Source organism: Balaenoptera acutorostrata, chromosome 19, assembly GCF_949987535.1.
Source record: "Balaenoptera acutorostrata chromosome 19, mBalAcu1.1, whole genome shotgun sequence".
Lineage (NCBI taxonomy): Eukaryota > Metazoa > Chordata > Mammalia > Artiodactyla > Balaenopteridae > Balaenoptera > Balaenoptera acutorostrata.
The window spans coordinates 60,071,893-60,087,688 of record NC_080082.1 but is presented as its reverse complement, the minus strand read 5'-3'; the positions used below and the strand labels follow the sequence as shown (position 1 = coordinate 60,087,688).

Genomic DNA, 15,796 nt, shown 5'->3' with positions numbered 1-15,796 from the left:
GTTGTGCCAGAGACTGGCCCACAGAACTGAAACTATTCACAGAAAATGTTTGCTGACCCTTGATTTAGAGTTCAGATCAAACATCACTCTCCTCTGTGAAACCTTCCCTGGGATTCCTCCTCTGGACTTTGACACTATCCGTAGCTGGCCCCATTAAAGCACTTATCGGCCTTATATCCCGATGGTCTGTTTTCATCTCCCTCCCAGATGAGGAACTTTGTGAGGACAGAATCATATCTGACGTGGGTCCCCAGCTTTGCTCAGCACAGGGCTGAGCTCACAAAAGGCATATGTTGGCCAAGTGAGTGAATAAAATGCACCTAATTCTCCAGTTCACCAGTTCTCTGGTGAACTCCTATCCATCTCTCAAAACACACTGCAAATATCCCCTCCTTGAGGAAGCCTTTGCTGACTTCATCAGACAGAGTCCTCACTCCTCCATGGGCTTTCCTACCCCTGGCCTGGCTGTGACTTGTCCCAGTGGACACCAGGTGGCCCCTGCTTTCCCTCTGCACCCTCCCTTCATCCTCACTCCCACCCACAGCCCCCAAGGCTGGCCCCTGCTCCCTACCTTGCCCGCATAATGCAGGACGCTGAAGTCGGCCTGATCCCGCAGAGTCCTTGGCCGCTGGAATTTGGGGTGACCACCCTGCTCTTGGGCCACCTTCTCCACAAAGGACTTGTCTGTGGCCTTCGGGAACCAGCACTCCTCATCCAGCAGAGCCAGGAGCCCAGGGGGGTTGGCCTGACCATTAACAGAGGAGGGCAGAAGAGTTAAGTCAGATCCTCAAATACTGGATACTTAGGTTGCTGCTAATTTTTAGTTCTTGTGCCACTTGGGACCTACAAGCAAACACGAGAACAACTGTTATAGCGATCGATTAGCGCTTTGATTCGAGCCACGCCCTATGGCAGGCATGTTCTGGGTTCTAATCATCCAGCAGCCACACAGATCTATGCCGTTTTCCCCCTTTAATGGAAGGAGAGGCCTGAGGCCGGGTGGGGTGAGGAGCGGGACCAAGGTCACGCGGAGGGTGGAGCAGCCGCGGGCTCACCGGCCGCTCGATGAGGTCGATGCAGGGCTGCAGGTCGAGGCCGAAGTCGACGAAGGTCCAGGGGATGCCCTCGCGCTGGTACTCCTCCTGCTCCAGGACGAACATGGTGTGGTTGAAGAGCTGCTGCAGCTTCTCGTTGGTGTAGTTGATGCAGAGTTGCTCGAAGGAGTTCAGCTGTGGGGAGGAGAGACACATGAAAGAGGGGTACAGGGACCCGGAGGGGGCGGGAACCTGGGGGGGACAGGGACCCATAGAGAGGGGGGCAGAGACCCAGGGGGGGGGGACAGGGACCCAGAGAGAGGGGGGACAGGGCCAGCGTGATGCAGCCCTCCCAGCCCCCAGCCAGGCACAAAGCGCAGACCTGGAAGATCTCAAAGCCGGCAATGTCCAGGATGCCCAGGAAGGAGGCGCCTTGGCGGGGGCTACGGTCCAGGGCTCGGTTGAGGCGCAGGACCAGCCAGCGGAAGAGGCGCTCGTAGGTGGCCTTGGCCAGGGCCTCCAGCGCAAAGTCAGCCTGCAGGTCAGGGCACACAGTGAGGGCCCAGCCTGCACATCAGTGCCCCCCGACCCCGCCCTGCCGGCAAGGAGACATGGGTGTGGACGGAGCCCCGTCATGGTTCATCAAGAGCAGTGACATTAACAACAGCAGATCATTAGTGATGCCCTACTGTGCATCGGGCACTGTGTGAAGTGCTTGGGGGCACATTAGTTCATGAATATTCCACCCAACCGTTGAACCAATTTCCACGGCAGGACAGGTAAGAGGGTGGAATCTGGAGACCAACACCTAGATTGGAATCCTAGCTCTGCTACTTAGAGGCTGTGTGACCTCAGGCATGTGAATAAACCTCTCTGTGCCTCAGTGTCTTCATCTGTGAAATGGATCCTATCAACAGTACCTTGACTGAGAGCAGAACCCAGGCCAGTGTGATCCCCAATCTCATATCCCTCACTGTGCCTTCTCTGTCCTAGCACCTCGAGAGCCCAGCCTGGGGTCAGGGAGAGGGCTCTGCCCCAAAACTGGAATTCTGAAAACATCTAGTCTGTGTTCACCTCTCCCCACCCCCACTGCCACCACCCTTCTCTGTGCTGCTATCATCGCTTGCCTGGACTATGGCAGCGGCCTCCTTGTGTCTCATGGCTTCCACTGGGGCCCCCGGGACCCAATTCTCCACACAGTAGACAAGGGAATCTTTATAAAGACAAACTGAACCAAGTTATTCCCTGGCTTAAATCCTCACTGGCCTCCTGCTGCACTCTGCATAAAACTCACCTCCTTATTGTGGCTCCTAAGACCTCGTGTGATCTGTCCCCTTCCAACCTCTCTGACTGCAGCTTCTACCACCCTCTCCCCCACTGTCTAGCCTCACTGATCTCCTTAATGTTCCCAACTCGCCAAGCTTGTTCCAGCCCCAGGGCCTTTACACATGCTATTCCCTTTGTCTTGAACCATCCAAGTCTCAACTCAAATGTCGCCTCTTCCGAGAAGACTTTCCCGAGCACCCCAATCCCCTCCTTTGAAGAAAGCACCCGTTTCTTCTTTTATTATCTGATTCCCTACTACAGCCTGAGCTCCCTGAAGGCGTGGTCTTTGTTTCCATGACTGCCTTTATTCTAGCACCTAGACCAGAGTCGGTAACTGAACAGACACTCAGCAAAAGTTTGTTGAGGGAGCGAGAAAACACGGGCATAAGCTGCTTAAAAATCCAGGGCCCTCCGTGCGCCCGCCTGCCGCCAGCCTTGCCCGCCTGCCACCAGCCTTGCCCACCTGTTCCTTGGTCTGTGCTTTCTGCACGTAGTCCCGGCCAACTTTGATGCGGGGGGTGAGCAGGGCGCGGGAGAAATCTGTCACCCCCAGGCCCAGGAGGCGGCAGAGCTTCTGCGCAGCTGAGGGCGAGAGGCACCAAGATGCGGTCAGCACTGGGAGGTGGGCACGGTGCAGACTGGGGGAGGGGGGAGAGGGTGTCACCCCCCACTGCTGGTGGAACACCAGCCTTTCCCCGCTAGAGGCGTTACGGGTCCTAAAGGTGTGTACATTCTCTGGCCCAATAATTCTCCTCCTGGAACCCTAAGTTGGCAAAAATAATTCTGGATGTGGGCAAAGGCTAGACTAGGAGGATGTTCATCACAGCATTGTTTACAATGGAGAAAAAACCAGGAGGCAACCCGAATGTCCAACAGCTAGGGGTTGGTTAGAGAGTCAGGGTGCATCCATTTGAACAAATGTTCTGCAGTCACTAAATACTATTATTATAAATAATAATTATTTATAACATTATTATTACTAATAAATAATATAAGCATTATAAATAATTATTATTTAATACATAAATAATTAGTATTATAAATTATTACACGGTACACTTAAGATGTATACATTTCATGATTTGTATGTTTCCCTTCAAGTCTGTGAAAGAACTGTAAACCAATATTGGACGCCAGTAAATGATACACAGGCTGAAGGGTCTATACCAATATCTGCGATTTTGAAATGCGCCAGAAAAGGAGATAGATGAACAGAGGATGGAAAGATATTCGATAAAGCAAGTGTAGTAAAATGTCAGGGGTAGAATCTTGGTGGTGGATCTGGGTGTTCGGTATAAAATTCTTTGAACTTTTCTGTATGTTGGAAAATGTCTCAATAAAATGCTGGGGGAAAACTCTTGGAATAAGAGGTCAGTGAGGTGGCCAAACCTAAAAGAAATCTTTAAAAATTCATTGCTCTTCCCTATTTTTGTAGGAAAAAAAAAATTGCCAAAATGTGAATAGCTGTTTTGGCAGAACATGGAGGAAGGGCTGTGTGGGCAGGTGTATTTCTTCTTTCGCCTCTGAATTAAAATGATCATTAAGAAGTGTTTTTGAGCCTCTATCACTTGCATCACAGGAAGATAGTTACTACAAATACTCAGCTCCAGCAAAAGAGAAAAACACTGTAGAGGAGACACATTAAAATGTCAACAGTGGTTATTTCTGAGAGGTGATGAGGATTTAAATCAATCTCTCTCTCTCTCTCTCTCTCCCTCCCTCTGATGCAATTGCAATTTCTAATTCTTCTACAGTGATTTTGCATTATATGGGAATATTTAAAAACTGAAAAAACAGCACGGAGTACTATGCTGCTAGTAACAGGGAGACTTAACGGGGTTCTAAGCCCTTGGTGTGTACTTTGCCAGCCGGTGGAACCTGGGGGCTGCTTCTCTGATTAATGTTTGCAAATGCAGAAAATGAAACACACGGGATTCCAAAGGAGATTAATTATACTGACATACAGTTCTCCTCACAGAACCCAGGTGAAGAAACCCCAGTAGAGTTCTAGTTAATAACCTTGAAAAGTTACCCCCATTGCATTAAGGGGGGGAAAAAAGCAGGTTTCAAAACAGTTTACAAGGTCTGACCCCAATTTTGTAAATCAAATGAATGAGTGAGTATGTACGGCACGCCTGCTGGGTGTGTGAACCTGGCCCCCAGATGTCACAGGGATAGCTCAGATCAGTGACATCGCGAGAGATGCCCCTTCCTTCATATGTTCTGTGTTGTACAGCTTTTGAAAATAGCCCATAGGGTTTCATAATCAGGACAGAAAGCTCTTCCCATCTCGAGGGGAAGGCGGTGTGAAGCACGATTCCATTTCTGTGATAATTATTTCCACATTGATACAGACGTAGAACAACAAAGCCCAGAGAGAAATGCCCCCAAAAATGTTAGCAGTAATTATGGGTAATTTCCCTGCCTTTATACTCCCCTGTCTTGCCATATTTTCTTTCCCATTCAGATTGTATTATTTTATAATAATAAAGAAGCAGAGCTATTTCCATTTTGATAAAAAAAGGAATATCAACTATACTTCTGCTGAAAGGCAAAAAAAAAAAAAGTATATATATGCAGAGCACAGAGGCCAGGAGGAGATATGCCCAGTGCTAATGGTGGTTTTCTGGGAGGGGCTGGGATGATGGAGGGCCCTGCTGTCCACACCCCCTTCCACCTTGGCACACTGGTGTTGTGCAAATTTTCAGCAGAGCTCACACTTTTTATAATCAAGAAAAGAGTGGACGGTGTTATTTTGGTAAAGATTCAGCAAAGGGCAGGAAATCAGGGTGGTCCTGGGTGGGAGGCGGGTCTGGCTGGGGAGGGAGGATGTTCTGTACGTGGGTGGGTAGCAGGCCATGTGGTGGTACCTGTGTTGTCAGGCATGGAGGCTTGATCGGTGTTCCGTTCTCTCTTCAGGACAATGTTGCCAAACTGGAGAACGGCCGAGACCATCCGCAGCATGGCTAAGGGGCAGCAGAAACACAGATCAGCGAGGCTCAGGGTCCTGACACGTGGTCTGAACTAGCCCCTTAGAAATCTAGCTTAAACAAGGACCTACTGTATAGCACAGGGAACTATACTCAATATCTTGTAATAACCTATAATGGAAAAGAATCAGAAAAAGAATAGATATATGTATATATATGTATAACTGAATCACTTTGCTGTACACCTGAAACTAACACAACACTGTACATTAACTATACTTCAATTAAAAAAATAAAATAATAAAAAAAGAAATCTAGCTCAAAAACCTTATGTCCAATTATACCACCACCTGACACCAAGCAGGTCTTAAATACATGAACGGATAAATGAATTCTGTATTTTATTCTATTTTTTAATTTTTTGGCCACACCGCGTGGCATGAGAGATCTCATAGAGCAATGCATAGAAGATTTAAAAGAACTTAGAGAGATGAATGAGGAAGATCTTTAGGAATATGGAAAGATTTCTAAAATATCGAGTAAAAAATTCGAGGTGCAGAATGGTGTATATGGCAACCACTATCTATGCAAAAAAAAAAAAAAGGCAGAAAATGTCAAGGTCAGTCAATTTTCCTTATTCTTGGTAATTATGTTCTATAGGGTCACCTGAAACACTGAATTATCGAATGTGAACAAATGCTCCTGTGGGGGAATACAGGTTTGGTTCCTGGGAGCCTCTGGTCACATTTTCATCAACTGATCAATGCATCACCTTGGTTTATGTGTGTTTCTGTTTAAAGACACCTTATCTGATGGGAATGTAAACTGGTGCATCACTATGTAAAACAGTATGGAGGTTCCTCAAAAAACTAAAAATAGAATTGCAGCAATCCCACTCCTGGGCATATACCCAGACAAAACTCTAATTCAAAAAGATACAAGCACCCCTATGTTCACAGCAGCACTATTTACAATAGCCAAGACATGGAAGCAACCTAAATGTCCATTGACACATGCCTGGATAAAGAAAATGTGGTACATATATACAATGGAATACTACTCAGCCATAAAAAAGAATGAGATAATGCCATTTGCAGCAACATGGATGGACCTAGAGATTATCATACTAAGCGAAGTAGGTCAGAAAGAGAAAGACAAATATCATATGATATCACTTATATGTGGAATCTAAAATACGACACAAATGAGCATATCAATGAAATTGAAACAGACTCACAGACACGGAGAACAGACTTGTGGTTGCCCAGGGGTAGAGGGGTAGGGGAGGGAAGGAGTAGGAGTTTGGGATTAGCAGATGCAAACTAGTGTATATAGGATGGATAAACAACAAGGTCCTACTGTATAGCACAGGGAACACTCTTCAATATCCTGTGATAAACCATAATGGAAAGGAATATGAAAAAGAATACACACACACACACACACATATATATATAGAACCGAGTCACTTTGGTACACAGCAGAAATTAACACAGCATTGTAAATCAACTACAATAAAATTTTTTTAAAAGACATCTTATCTGATATATAGCATTGATTCACATTGAACTCACAGCCAACGTTCGCTATAACTGGAGTCTGAAGGAAGCTCTTCTCACACACGTATTTTCTCTGTAAAGCACATCACAGCCTTCCTGCTCTTAGGGACACCGGACAGCATTAAGCACTACATTTAGGGGGACATTTCAGACAGTGAAATCACCAACCAAAAAGCACCCCAAAAGTGAAAAGCGTGACACTCAACAGACTGTAGAAAGGACAGTGGTTTACAGTGTGGGCTGGAACAAGAAGGCAGAATGTCCCCCCGTGAGACTTCAGTTGGGTGCACCCTGGGCAACTCAAAACTTTCACTCCTCTATGAATGACCGCAATGACCACAAAAGCACCAGGATTGTTGGTTTGGGGGTTACGAATAAATGTCGTGTGTAGGTGAATTCTCCAACTGGGACACCGTAAAAGAAGATCGATTGTATTAATATTTGCACGTCTACCCAAAGCGTCTAGAAATCTCGCCGTGAGTGGGCAATGCTGCCCCCTAGAGGACGTCTCGGGAACGTGCAGGGGTTGGTTAGCATAGGGATGGGGGCCACCCTGGCAACGTTTCTGGATGCCACAGAGACCGGGCAGGTGGGGACCAGAGGAGATGCCCTTCTGTATCACAAAGAGTTGCTCACATTCCGTCTGATCGCGAAACGTCCCAGAGGACATTCACGTCTGTGAAATCATGGTTTGGAATGCTCTGAGACTAATCCCAGCTGCTTTATGTATACACACAAAAGTGTTTTGTGTTTGGTTTTAATACACAGTGCATTTTCCAGGAGGGTAGTCACTGAGGAATCCGAGGGAAGGCTGGTCTTGGTTTTGTTCAGAACTTTATCAAGATTTGGTCATCCTGTCAAAGCCTCCTTGTCTCCACCGGCAAAGCTGCCCTCTGCTTGGAGTGGACCATATAACACGCCTACATCAGGCTGGGCTCGTGTCTGCTGCTTTCGTGGTGATGCTTCAGACCAGCGCCAACACCCAGCTACCTCATCCACGTTCCTCCTTGAATAGTCTTCACGATTTACGGATTGAAAAGGACACTGATCTATTTACACTTACTCCGTGCCAGGTCCTGTTCCAAACACTCACAAATGACCTCATGTCACCTTCGGAACAACTCACTGAGCCGAATCCTGCAATAGCATCTTGCGATGGGAAACAGTAAAACCCCCATTTGACAGACAGGGAAACCGAGGCACATTCAGGTAATCAACTTACCCAAGATCATCCAGCTCATAAGCGGCATGGCTAAGACACACCCGGCAGTCTGACCCTGGGGTCTGTATTCTTAACAGCTGTGCAGCCCTTTTCGTCCCTCTTTTAGCATAAAATTCGGATGTTTGTACGAACGTAGAGCACACACACAGAAAAGCACACAAATCACCTCCATCCAGCTCAGTGAGGTTTTACAAAATGAGCACACCAGTGGAGCCAGCCCCTCAGAAGCCTCCTTCTGGCCATTCACTGAACTCGTACAGATTTCACACTCACAGGATTGCAAGGAGGAAGCCAAGTTCAAAAGTGCACGGACTGTATGGGTCTGTTTGTTCCAAATTCAAGAGCGGGCGAAACAACTCCATGTTGTTAGATGCCGACATAATGGTGATGGGGGTTGCGGTGAGGGGAAGGGGCTTGAGGGGGCTTCGAGGTGCTGGTGATATGGGGTGTCACTTGCAGAAATTCCCCTGAGCTGGGTGCTTTGGCACCGCGCTCATTTTCTGGTGTCTATGCTACGTAAGCTTCTGCACAAAGTTTACTTAGGAAAAGGGAGGGGCGGAAGGTGGAGGGGGGAACCCTTCTGGGAGACCCATGCCAAAAATGCGTAACCCGAATCTAATCACGAGGAAACACATGCACATTGACAAAACAACTGGTCTGTAATCTCCCCAAGTGTCAAGGTCACGAACGATAAAGACTCAGGACTGGTTCCAGATGGATGGAGAGTAAAGTGTGACGACTAGATGCAACGTGTGTGATCCTGGACTGGGGAAGTGTGTGTGTGTGCGCGCGTGTGTGTGTGTGTGTGTGTGTGTGTGTGTGTGTGTGTGTTTAACTTAAAAAAAATTTTTTTTTTGCTATAAAGGACATTATTGGGAAAGTTGGCATAAGGTCTGTGGATTAGATAATAGTACTAATAGTGCCAATGTTAATTTCCTAATGATGATACTGTACTGTGTTTGTGTCAGGGAATGTTCTCAGGAAATAAGCACAGACAGATTTGGGGGGTGGGCGGTAAGATGAGTAATGCCCCCTCTCCACAAAATGTCCATGGCCTGAATCCCGTGAATGTTACCTAGCAGGGAAAAATAGACTTTACCGATGTGATGAAATTAAGGATGTTAAAACGGGAGATTAATCTTGCATTATCCAGGTGGGTCCGAAACGTAATCATAAGGGTCCTTATAAGAGGGAGGCAGAGGGGGAAGGCCACATGAGCAGAGGTTAGAGTGATGCACTTTGGGGTTTTTTTTTCAATTTTTTGGCCGTGCCACGTAGCTTTCGGGATCTTAGTTCCCCAACCAGGGATCGAACCCAGGCCCTGGCAGTGAAAGCGCAGAGTCCTAACCACTGGACCGCCAGGGGAGTCCCTAGAGTGATGCATTTTGAAGACAGAGAAAACAGCCACGAGCTAAGGCATACGGGTGGCCTCTGGAAGCTGAAAAAGGCAAGAAAACGAATTCTTCCCGGAGCCTCCAGAAGGGACCAGCTCTGCTGACACCTTGACTTTAACCAGTAAGACTGATTTTTGACTTCTGACCTCCAGAACTGTGAGGGAATAAATGTGTGTTGTTATCAGCCACTACGTTTGTGGTCATTTGTGACAGTGGTCATCGGAAATACGAAGGGTGAAGGGATCCCTGGGCTACACCCCTACTCTTGAACAGCTCAGAACAAGTAATTAGAAAGATAGACAAGGATAAAGCAGATGTGGCAAGATGGTAACGCTTGAGGAATCTGGGAGAAGGTATGCAGCGATTTTGTGTACTCTACAACTTTTCTGTAAATCTGAAATTATTCAAAATAAGGAGGTTAGGGATTCCCCTGGTGGTCCAGCGGTTGAGACTCACGCTCCCAATGCAGGGGGCCCAGGTTTGATCCCTGGTCAGGGAACTAGATCCCACATGCTGCAACTAAGAGTCTGCATGCCGCAACTAAAGATTCCCCATGCCACAACGAAAAGATCCTGCATGCCGCAACTAAAAAGATCTCACATACTGCAACGAAGATCCTGCGTGCTGCAACTAAGACCCAGCACAGCCAAATAAATAAATTTAAAAAAAAAAAAAAAAGAGTTTAGGGCTTCCCTGGTGGCACAGCGGTTGAGAATCTGCCTGCCAATGCAGGGGACACGGGTTCGAGCCCTGGTCTGGGAAGATCCCACATGCCGCGGAGCAACTGGGCCCGTGAGCCACAACTACTGAGCCTGCGCGTCTGGAGCCTGTGCTCCGCAACAAAAGAGGCCGCGATAGTGAAAGGCCCGCGCACCGCGATGAAGAGTGGCCCCCACTCGCTGCAACTAGAGAAAGCTCTTGCACAGAAACGAAGGCCCAACACAGCCAAAAATAAATTTTAAAAAAGTTAAAAAAATCCCTGAAAACAGAAGGGGGGGGGGTGTTGGTCACTGGCCTGACAGCTTCAAGAAGCCTTACTCTGAAGGACACACAAGAAACAGCTAACAGAGGTGGCCTCCTGAGAGCCCGGGACACTGGAATGATCATAGACTTTTAGTTCGTTTCGAATTTCATACCCTTTGAAATGTAGTCAAAAAAAAAGATCACTGCTGAGAAAAGACTCAGTTTCTGGAATTAGACAGTGAAATTGCAGTGATGATTCATACCACCTTGTGAATATATTACAAATACTGAACTGTATACTTGACAGTGGCGAATTTTACGGTCCATGAATTCTAGCCCCCCAGAGAAAAAAGGTTTTGGTATAGTTTTCGGGGCACGCAACAAATCTGAATTTTTCCTCTCCATCTCCAGGATCGTAACTCCTTGTGGAAAGTATCTGTTCCTTATTCACCTTCTAACTGTATCCTCTGCATACAGTAAGCACTCCATGACTGTGTTCATGAGTGAACTTCAGCTTGCCACTTTGGGGGGAAGAATTCCTTCCACAGTCCCCACTACTTCTGGGATTCAATCTTATCCCTTATCAAGGTCTTCGGCACCCTGTCCCGAATCCTCCCACCTGCTCCAGCCCTGGGTCCCCTCAGTTACTCCAACCAGCCAGGCCAACCTCTTTCATCTCCGCCAACACGTGACACTCTCTTTTGCCCCCAGGCTTTCGCCCTGGGAGTTCCCTCCCCATAGAGGCGGTCCAGGACCACCTACACCTGCTTAATTCCTGCCCGACCATCAGGGCTCAGCCAAGCGCCACCTCCTCCAGGGGCTGCCCCGCCCCTTCCGAGACCCCACCCCCAACCCCCTTGACCCACAGTCACTGCTCCATGCACCTTCCAGCCATCACTCTAACAGGGGATCAACTTTAATCCACTTGTGTGATTTGATGCTCCCTGGGTCTCAGCGCTCCAGGGGGCAGGGGCTTGTTCTGTCTTGGTCACGGTTCATTTCTCCCAGCGTTTGCAGGGGTCTGGCCCGCAGACTCCATCGTGTGTTGAATGAATCGATATACGAATGAACAAAATGGCCAAGAGTTAACTAGTGGGGGGTGCATTACTGAGGCGTGACCTGGGGCAAGCCAGTGGCCTCCTGGGCCCGGGTTTCCCTTGCTGGGCAGTGGGAGGGGCTGGGCGGGGGGGTCAGGGGTGTCGGGGGGGGGGACAGCCGAGAGTCCCGGAAACGCTGCGAGGTTTTGTGGCAGGGCAGCGAGGCATCTCCCAAAAGATAAATAAATGAGCACATCTCCTGATAGACTCACAAGCGCATCATCACCCCTAACAAACTGGATGATTATTCATCCTTAACATCAGCTCAGACCTGACCCAGACTCGAGTCCCCCCCCCCCCCCGTGGCCTTTAAAATGGCCTTTTACGGTTGGCTTCGGAACCTGCGCAGGTTCCAAGCACCCGGTGAACCTGACGCCTGAGGGGCTGGCAGTCAGCTCTGGCTGGTGATTTCAACCCAGCCAGCGGTAAGCAAGCCCCGACCTGCATGGGCGGAGGCGTGGGGCTGGCGAGGCTACGACAGCCTCACGTGGGCAGGAGCTCACCTCCCTGCGTGCTAGGCTGCCTGTTCCACCTCCCTGGTGGCATTTACGGCGCCAACGTGGATGGGAAGTGAGGAGGCGGGTGGAGGTCCTGCTTCCACTGGCCCTGAACGCTCTCTGCCCTGGGCTTCCCGTGGGTGACCCAGAGGCGCCCACCTGCCTCTCTGGAAACGGATCACGGGCTGGCTTTGGAGTCAGACCCGGGTTCCACCACCACCTCATCAAAGGCAGTGAGTCCTATAGGGCAGACACCCCACCTCCCTGGACCTCTGTGTCCTTTTTTCTTTTTGGCCGCGCCATGGGGCTTGTGGGAGCCTAGTTTCCCGACCAGGGATCGAACCCAGGGCCATCCCTAACCTACGAGTCCTAACCACTGGACCGGACCGCCAGGGAACTCCCCATCTCTGTCTCCTCTTTCTTCCAAAGGAGAGTCTAGAAAAAAAGGTGACCGGCTGGCTCCACTCCTTGGAAGTGAGACACAAAATCACACTGTTATGAGACCCCATCCACCTGCCACACCAGCAAAAGCAAAAAAGCTGACAACAGTGGTTGCTGGCAACCACGTCGGGGAACAGGTGCTCCAGAGACAGGGTGGGAGAAACTGGAAACTAGCGCCACCTTCTGGACGGCGGCGAGGTCGATTCAGTACAGTTTAAAAAAACAGAGTGGGGTTCGGGGAAGGGAAAGGGGCTGGGGGTTAGAGCTGAAACCCAAGAAGTCAAGAGCCCGTAACTGCTGGATCTGGTGCCAGGTTCCTGGGGGAGGGGTGGGGGTTCACGACTCTCTGCTCTCTACTTGCATACCTGTTTGAAAGGTTCCATAAGAAAAAGGTAAAAAGCAAAATTATTCAGCAGTAAAAAGGAAGAAAGCACGGATACATACGACCACATGGATGAAACTTCAAACCATCATGCCGAGGGAAGGAAGCCAGCCATAAAGGATGATATATTGTATGATTCCACTTATATGAAAGGTCCCAGATAAGCAAATCCATAGACACAGGAAGCAGATCTGTGGTTGCCAGGGGCTGCCATTGGAAAACCGGCAGACGACCGCAAAGGGGCGCGAGTTATCTTCTTGGGTCACTGAAAATGTTCTAAAATTGATAGTGGGGATGGCTGCATAGCTCTGAAGGTACTAAAAGCCACTGGCTTGTATTTGGCCTCACCACACGGCCTGCGGGATCTTAGTTCCCCGATCAGGGATCGAACCTGGGCCCTCGGCAGTGAAAGTGCAGAGTCCTAACCACTGGACCGCCAGGGAATTCCCTGACATACTTTAAATAGGTAAATGTTTTGGTACGTGAATGATATCTCAATAAAGCTGTTAAATTTCCATTAAAGCTGGATAAAACCAAAAATTGCACCTCTCCTTGGACTCAGCATTTTGTGGCTTAAGAGCTGATCCTGCAGTTCTGTTCACCCATGGGCACAAAGACCTACTTATAAGGATATTCTTGGCACTTTTGGGGGGATGGGGGTTCGTTCCAATAGCAACAGAATGCAGTCACCCGAAGGGTGTGTCTGCAAGGGACAGACAGGCTACAAGAATCACAGCTCATCTAAACAGTGAAACCTTCTGCAACCACAAAAAACCCTGAAATTCACCTATACCTACAAAACCAGAATAACTGCCAAAACATGCTGTTTGGTGGGAAAAGTAGGGGACAAAGCGCACGCTAGCACGGGGGTGATGAGCTATTTTACCCCAGTGCCATGCAGGACCCAGGCCAGGGTGTGGGGCCTGATATGCCAGGTGTTTTCATGGTTATTTGGTGCCTCTGAGCCGGTCCTGGGAGGAAGGTCAGGGAGGTGGGGCCCATCTGGATCAACCACTGCGCAGGAACTTTTAAATCAGGAGAGAAATACGGTAACATTTTTTTTGGAGGGGGTGGGTGGCATGCAGGATCTCAGTTCCCCCACCAGGGATCGAACCCGTGCCCGCTGCAGTGGAAGCGCGGAGTCTTAACCACTGGACCGCCAGGGAAGTCCCAGAAATACGGTAACATTTTGATCAACATTACAGCTGAACATCAGCCCTGGGGCTGGAGAATAATGTGTGTCTTTTCTTACATGTCTAAAATATTTCTGGCAGGAGATGCAGGAAGCTTAACAGTGGAAAACTAGGGCTCAGAGGGGCCCGGGGCAACTCGGTTTTCACACGATGACCTTTGATCATATTCAGATTATGTCACTACACGCCGACGGTGGTGCAAAATTTTTGTTTCGGGACTGGAAAAATCAGAGCTGCTACCCGTGCCCACCACACGGCAGGAGGGTTACTTGAGGTGACCTGTGTCAGGAGGGCAGGCGGCACCTGAGAGGCTCAGGCCCCCACTGTGGCCTCCATCTGAATTTGTTTGTCAGCTGCCCAGGGAGGAGCAGGGCAGTTACGCAACCCGTGGTTGGGAAATCTAGCAGGGAGGCCTGGGACCCTGTGTCAATATGCCTGAGGACGCTGGCCTGTTCGCTGCCTGGGTGGACAGCCAACCTGGCACTGACTGGGTCTCCAGCCCTCCCCATTGGCCCTGGAGCCCACAGTGGCTCCCGAGGCCTTCCACAGCCCCGGAGACCAGAGGAGAATGAGACCCAGGCCCGGCCCCGCTCAGAACTGGAAATCAGGGTCTCCACGGGACTGGTGAGAGGAATCACAATTCATCCAGACAATGAAATGCCAGGTAGCCAGAAATAAGACTGAGATTTCCCCCTCTATGTGCGCGTAATGGGTTGAATCGTGTCCCTCTATTCCCTCCAAAAATACATTAAAATCCTAATGCCTGGGACCTCTCAGAATGTGACCTGATTTGGGTATTGGGTCGTTACAGCTGTAATTATTTAAGTTAAGATGAGATCATACGGGAGTGGGGTGGCCCCTAATCCAAAATGATGGGTGTCCTATAAAAGGGGGGATTTGCATACAGATGCTTGGGTGGGGAGGCGGGCGCACCCCATTAGGCTGAAGGCGGAGATCAGGTGACGCTTCTAACAAGGAAACCACCAGAAATTATGGGGAGGGGAAGGGAACAGATTCTCCCAGGACCAACCAACCCCACCAACACCTTGACCTCAGACTTCTGGCCTCCAGACCTGGGAGATGATCAATTTCACTTGTTTAAGGCACTCGGTTTACGGTGCTTTGTGATGGCAGCCCTGGCAAACAAATACAGTACTGCAACGGAACTATCGTCAAAATGTACTGTTTGGTGAGAAAGGTGGGGGGCAAAGCAGAAGAACACGGGTAATGAGCTGAGTATTTCACCCCAGTGCCCCCCGAGCCCAGACCAACCAAGGAAGACCCCGGGCCAGGGGCAGGGTCCTCCCTGCACCCTCGCTTCAGCCTCCTCCTGCCCTACAGTTCATCCTCCACACGGCCCAGAGCTGCTCCTCCACGGCTCCCTGCCCTCCCATGGCTCCCCAGTGCCCTCAGGACAAATCCCAGCCCCTCAGGCTGGCATTTGAGGCCCCACCTGCCCCTGCGGTTCCACCTCCTCACTCCCCTGGGTCACCCACGAATTGAACCCATTCGAGAAGCTTCAATTCCTCAAACACGCCACGCCTTTCCTGCCTCAGGGCTTTTGCACACGCTGTTTCCCCCTGCCTGGACCGTTCTTCCCCCCCATAGCACCAACGCTCACACCTTCGGCTCTCCAGGCCTTTGCGCAAACATCACCAACACAGCGTGTCCTTCCCGATCCCCTATTTAAAGCTTCCTCCTTCCTCCATTCCCTGTTTTAGTTTTCAAACCGAGCAATGCATGGCCAGGTGTCCACCC

At 49.5% G+C, this 15,796-nt stretch overlaps 1 protein-coding gene across 4 annotated transcripts in view; it reads right to left on the bottom strand.

Annotated features, from left to right (window-relative positions):
- MYH14 (myosin heavy chain 14) overlaps positions 1-15,796 on the bottom strand; it is a 92,771-nt gene that overhangs the window by 56,492 nt on the left and 20,483 nt on the right. For all 4 annotated transcript variants that reach the window (XM_057533464.1, XM_057533463.1, XM_057533466.1 and 1 more), the window contains 5 exons: positions 5,231-5,326; positions 2,824-2,942; positions 1,417-1,569; positions 1,056-1,229; positions 572-745 (listed from right to left, as the gene is read on the bottom strand). In XM_057533464.1, the coding sequence (XP_057389447.1) occupies positions 572-745; positions 1,056-1,229; positions 1,417-1,569; positions 2,824-2,942; positions 5,231-5,326 (716 nt within the window). The remainder of the gene's footprint in view (positions 1-571; positions 746-1,055; positions 1,230-1,416; positions 1,570-2,823; positions 2,943-5,230; positions 5,327-15,796) is intronic.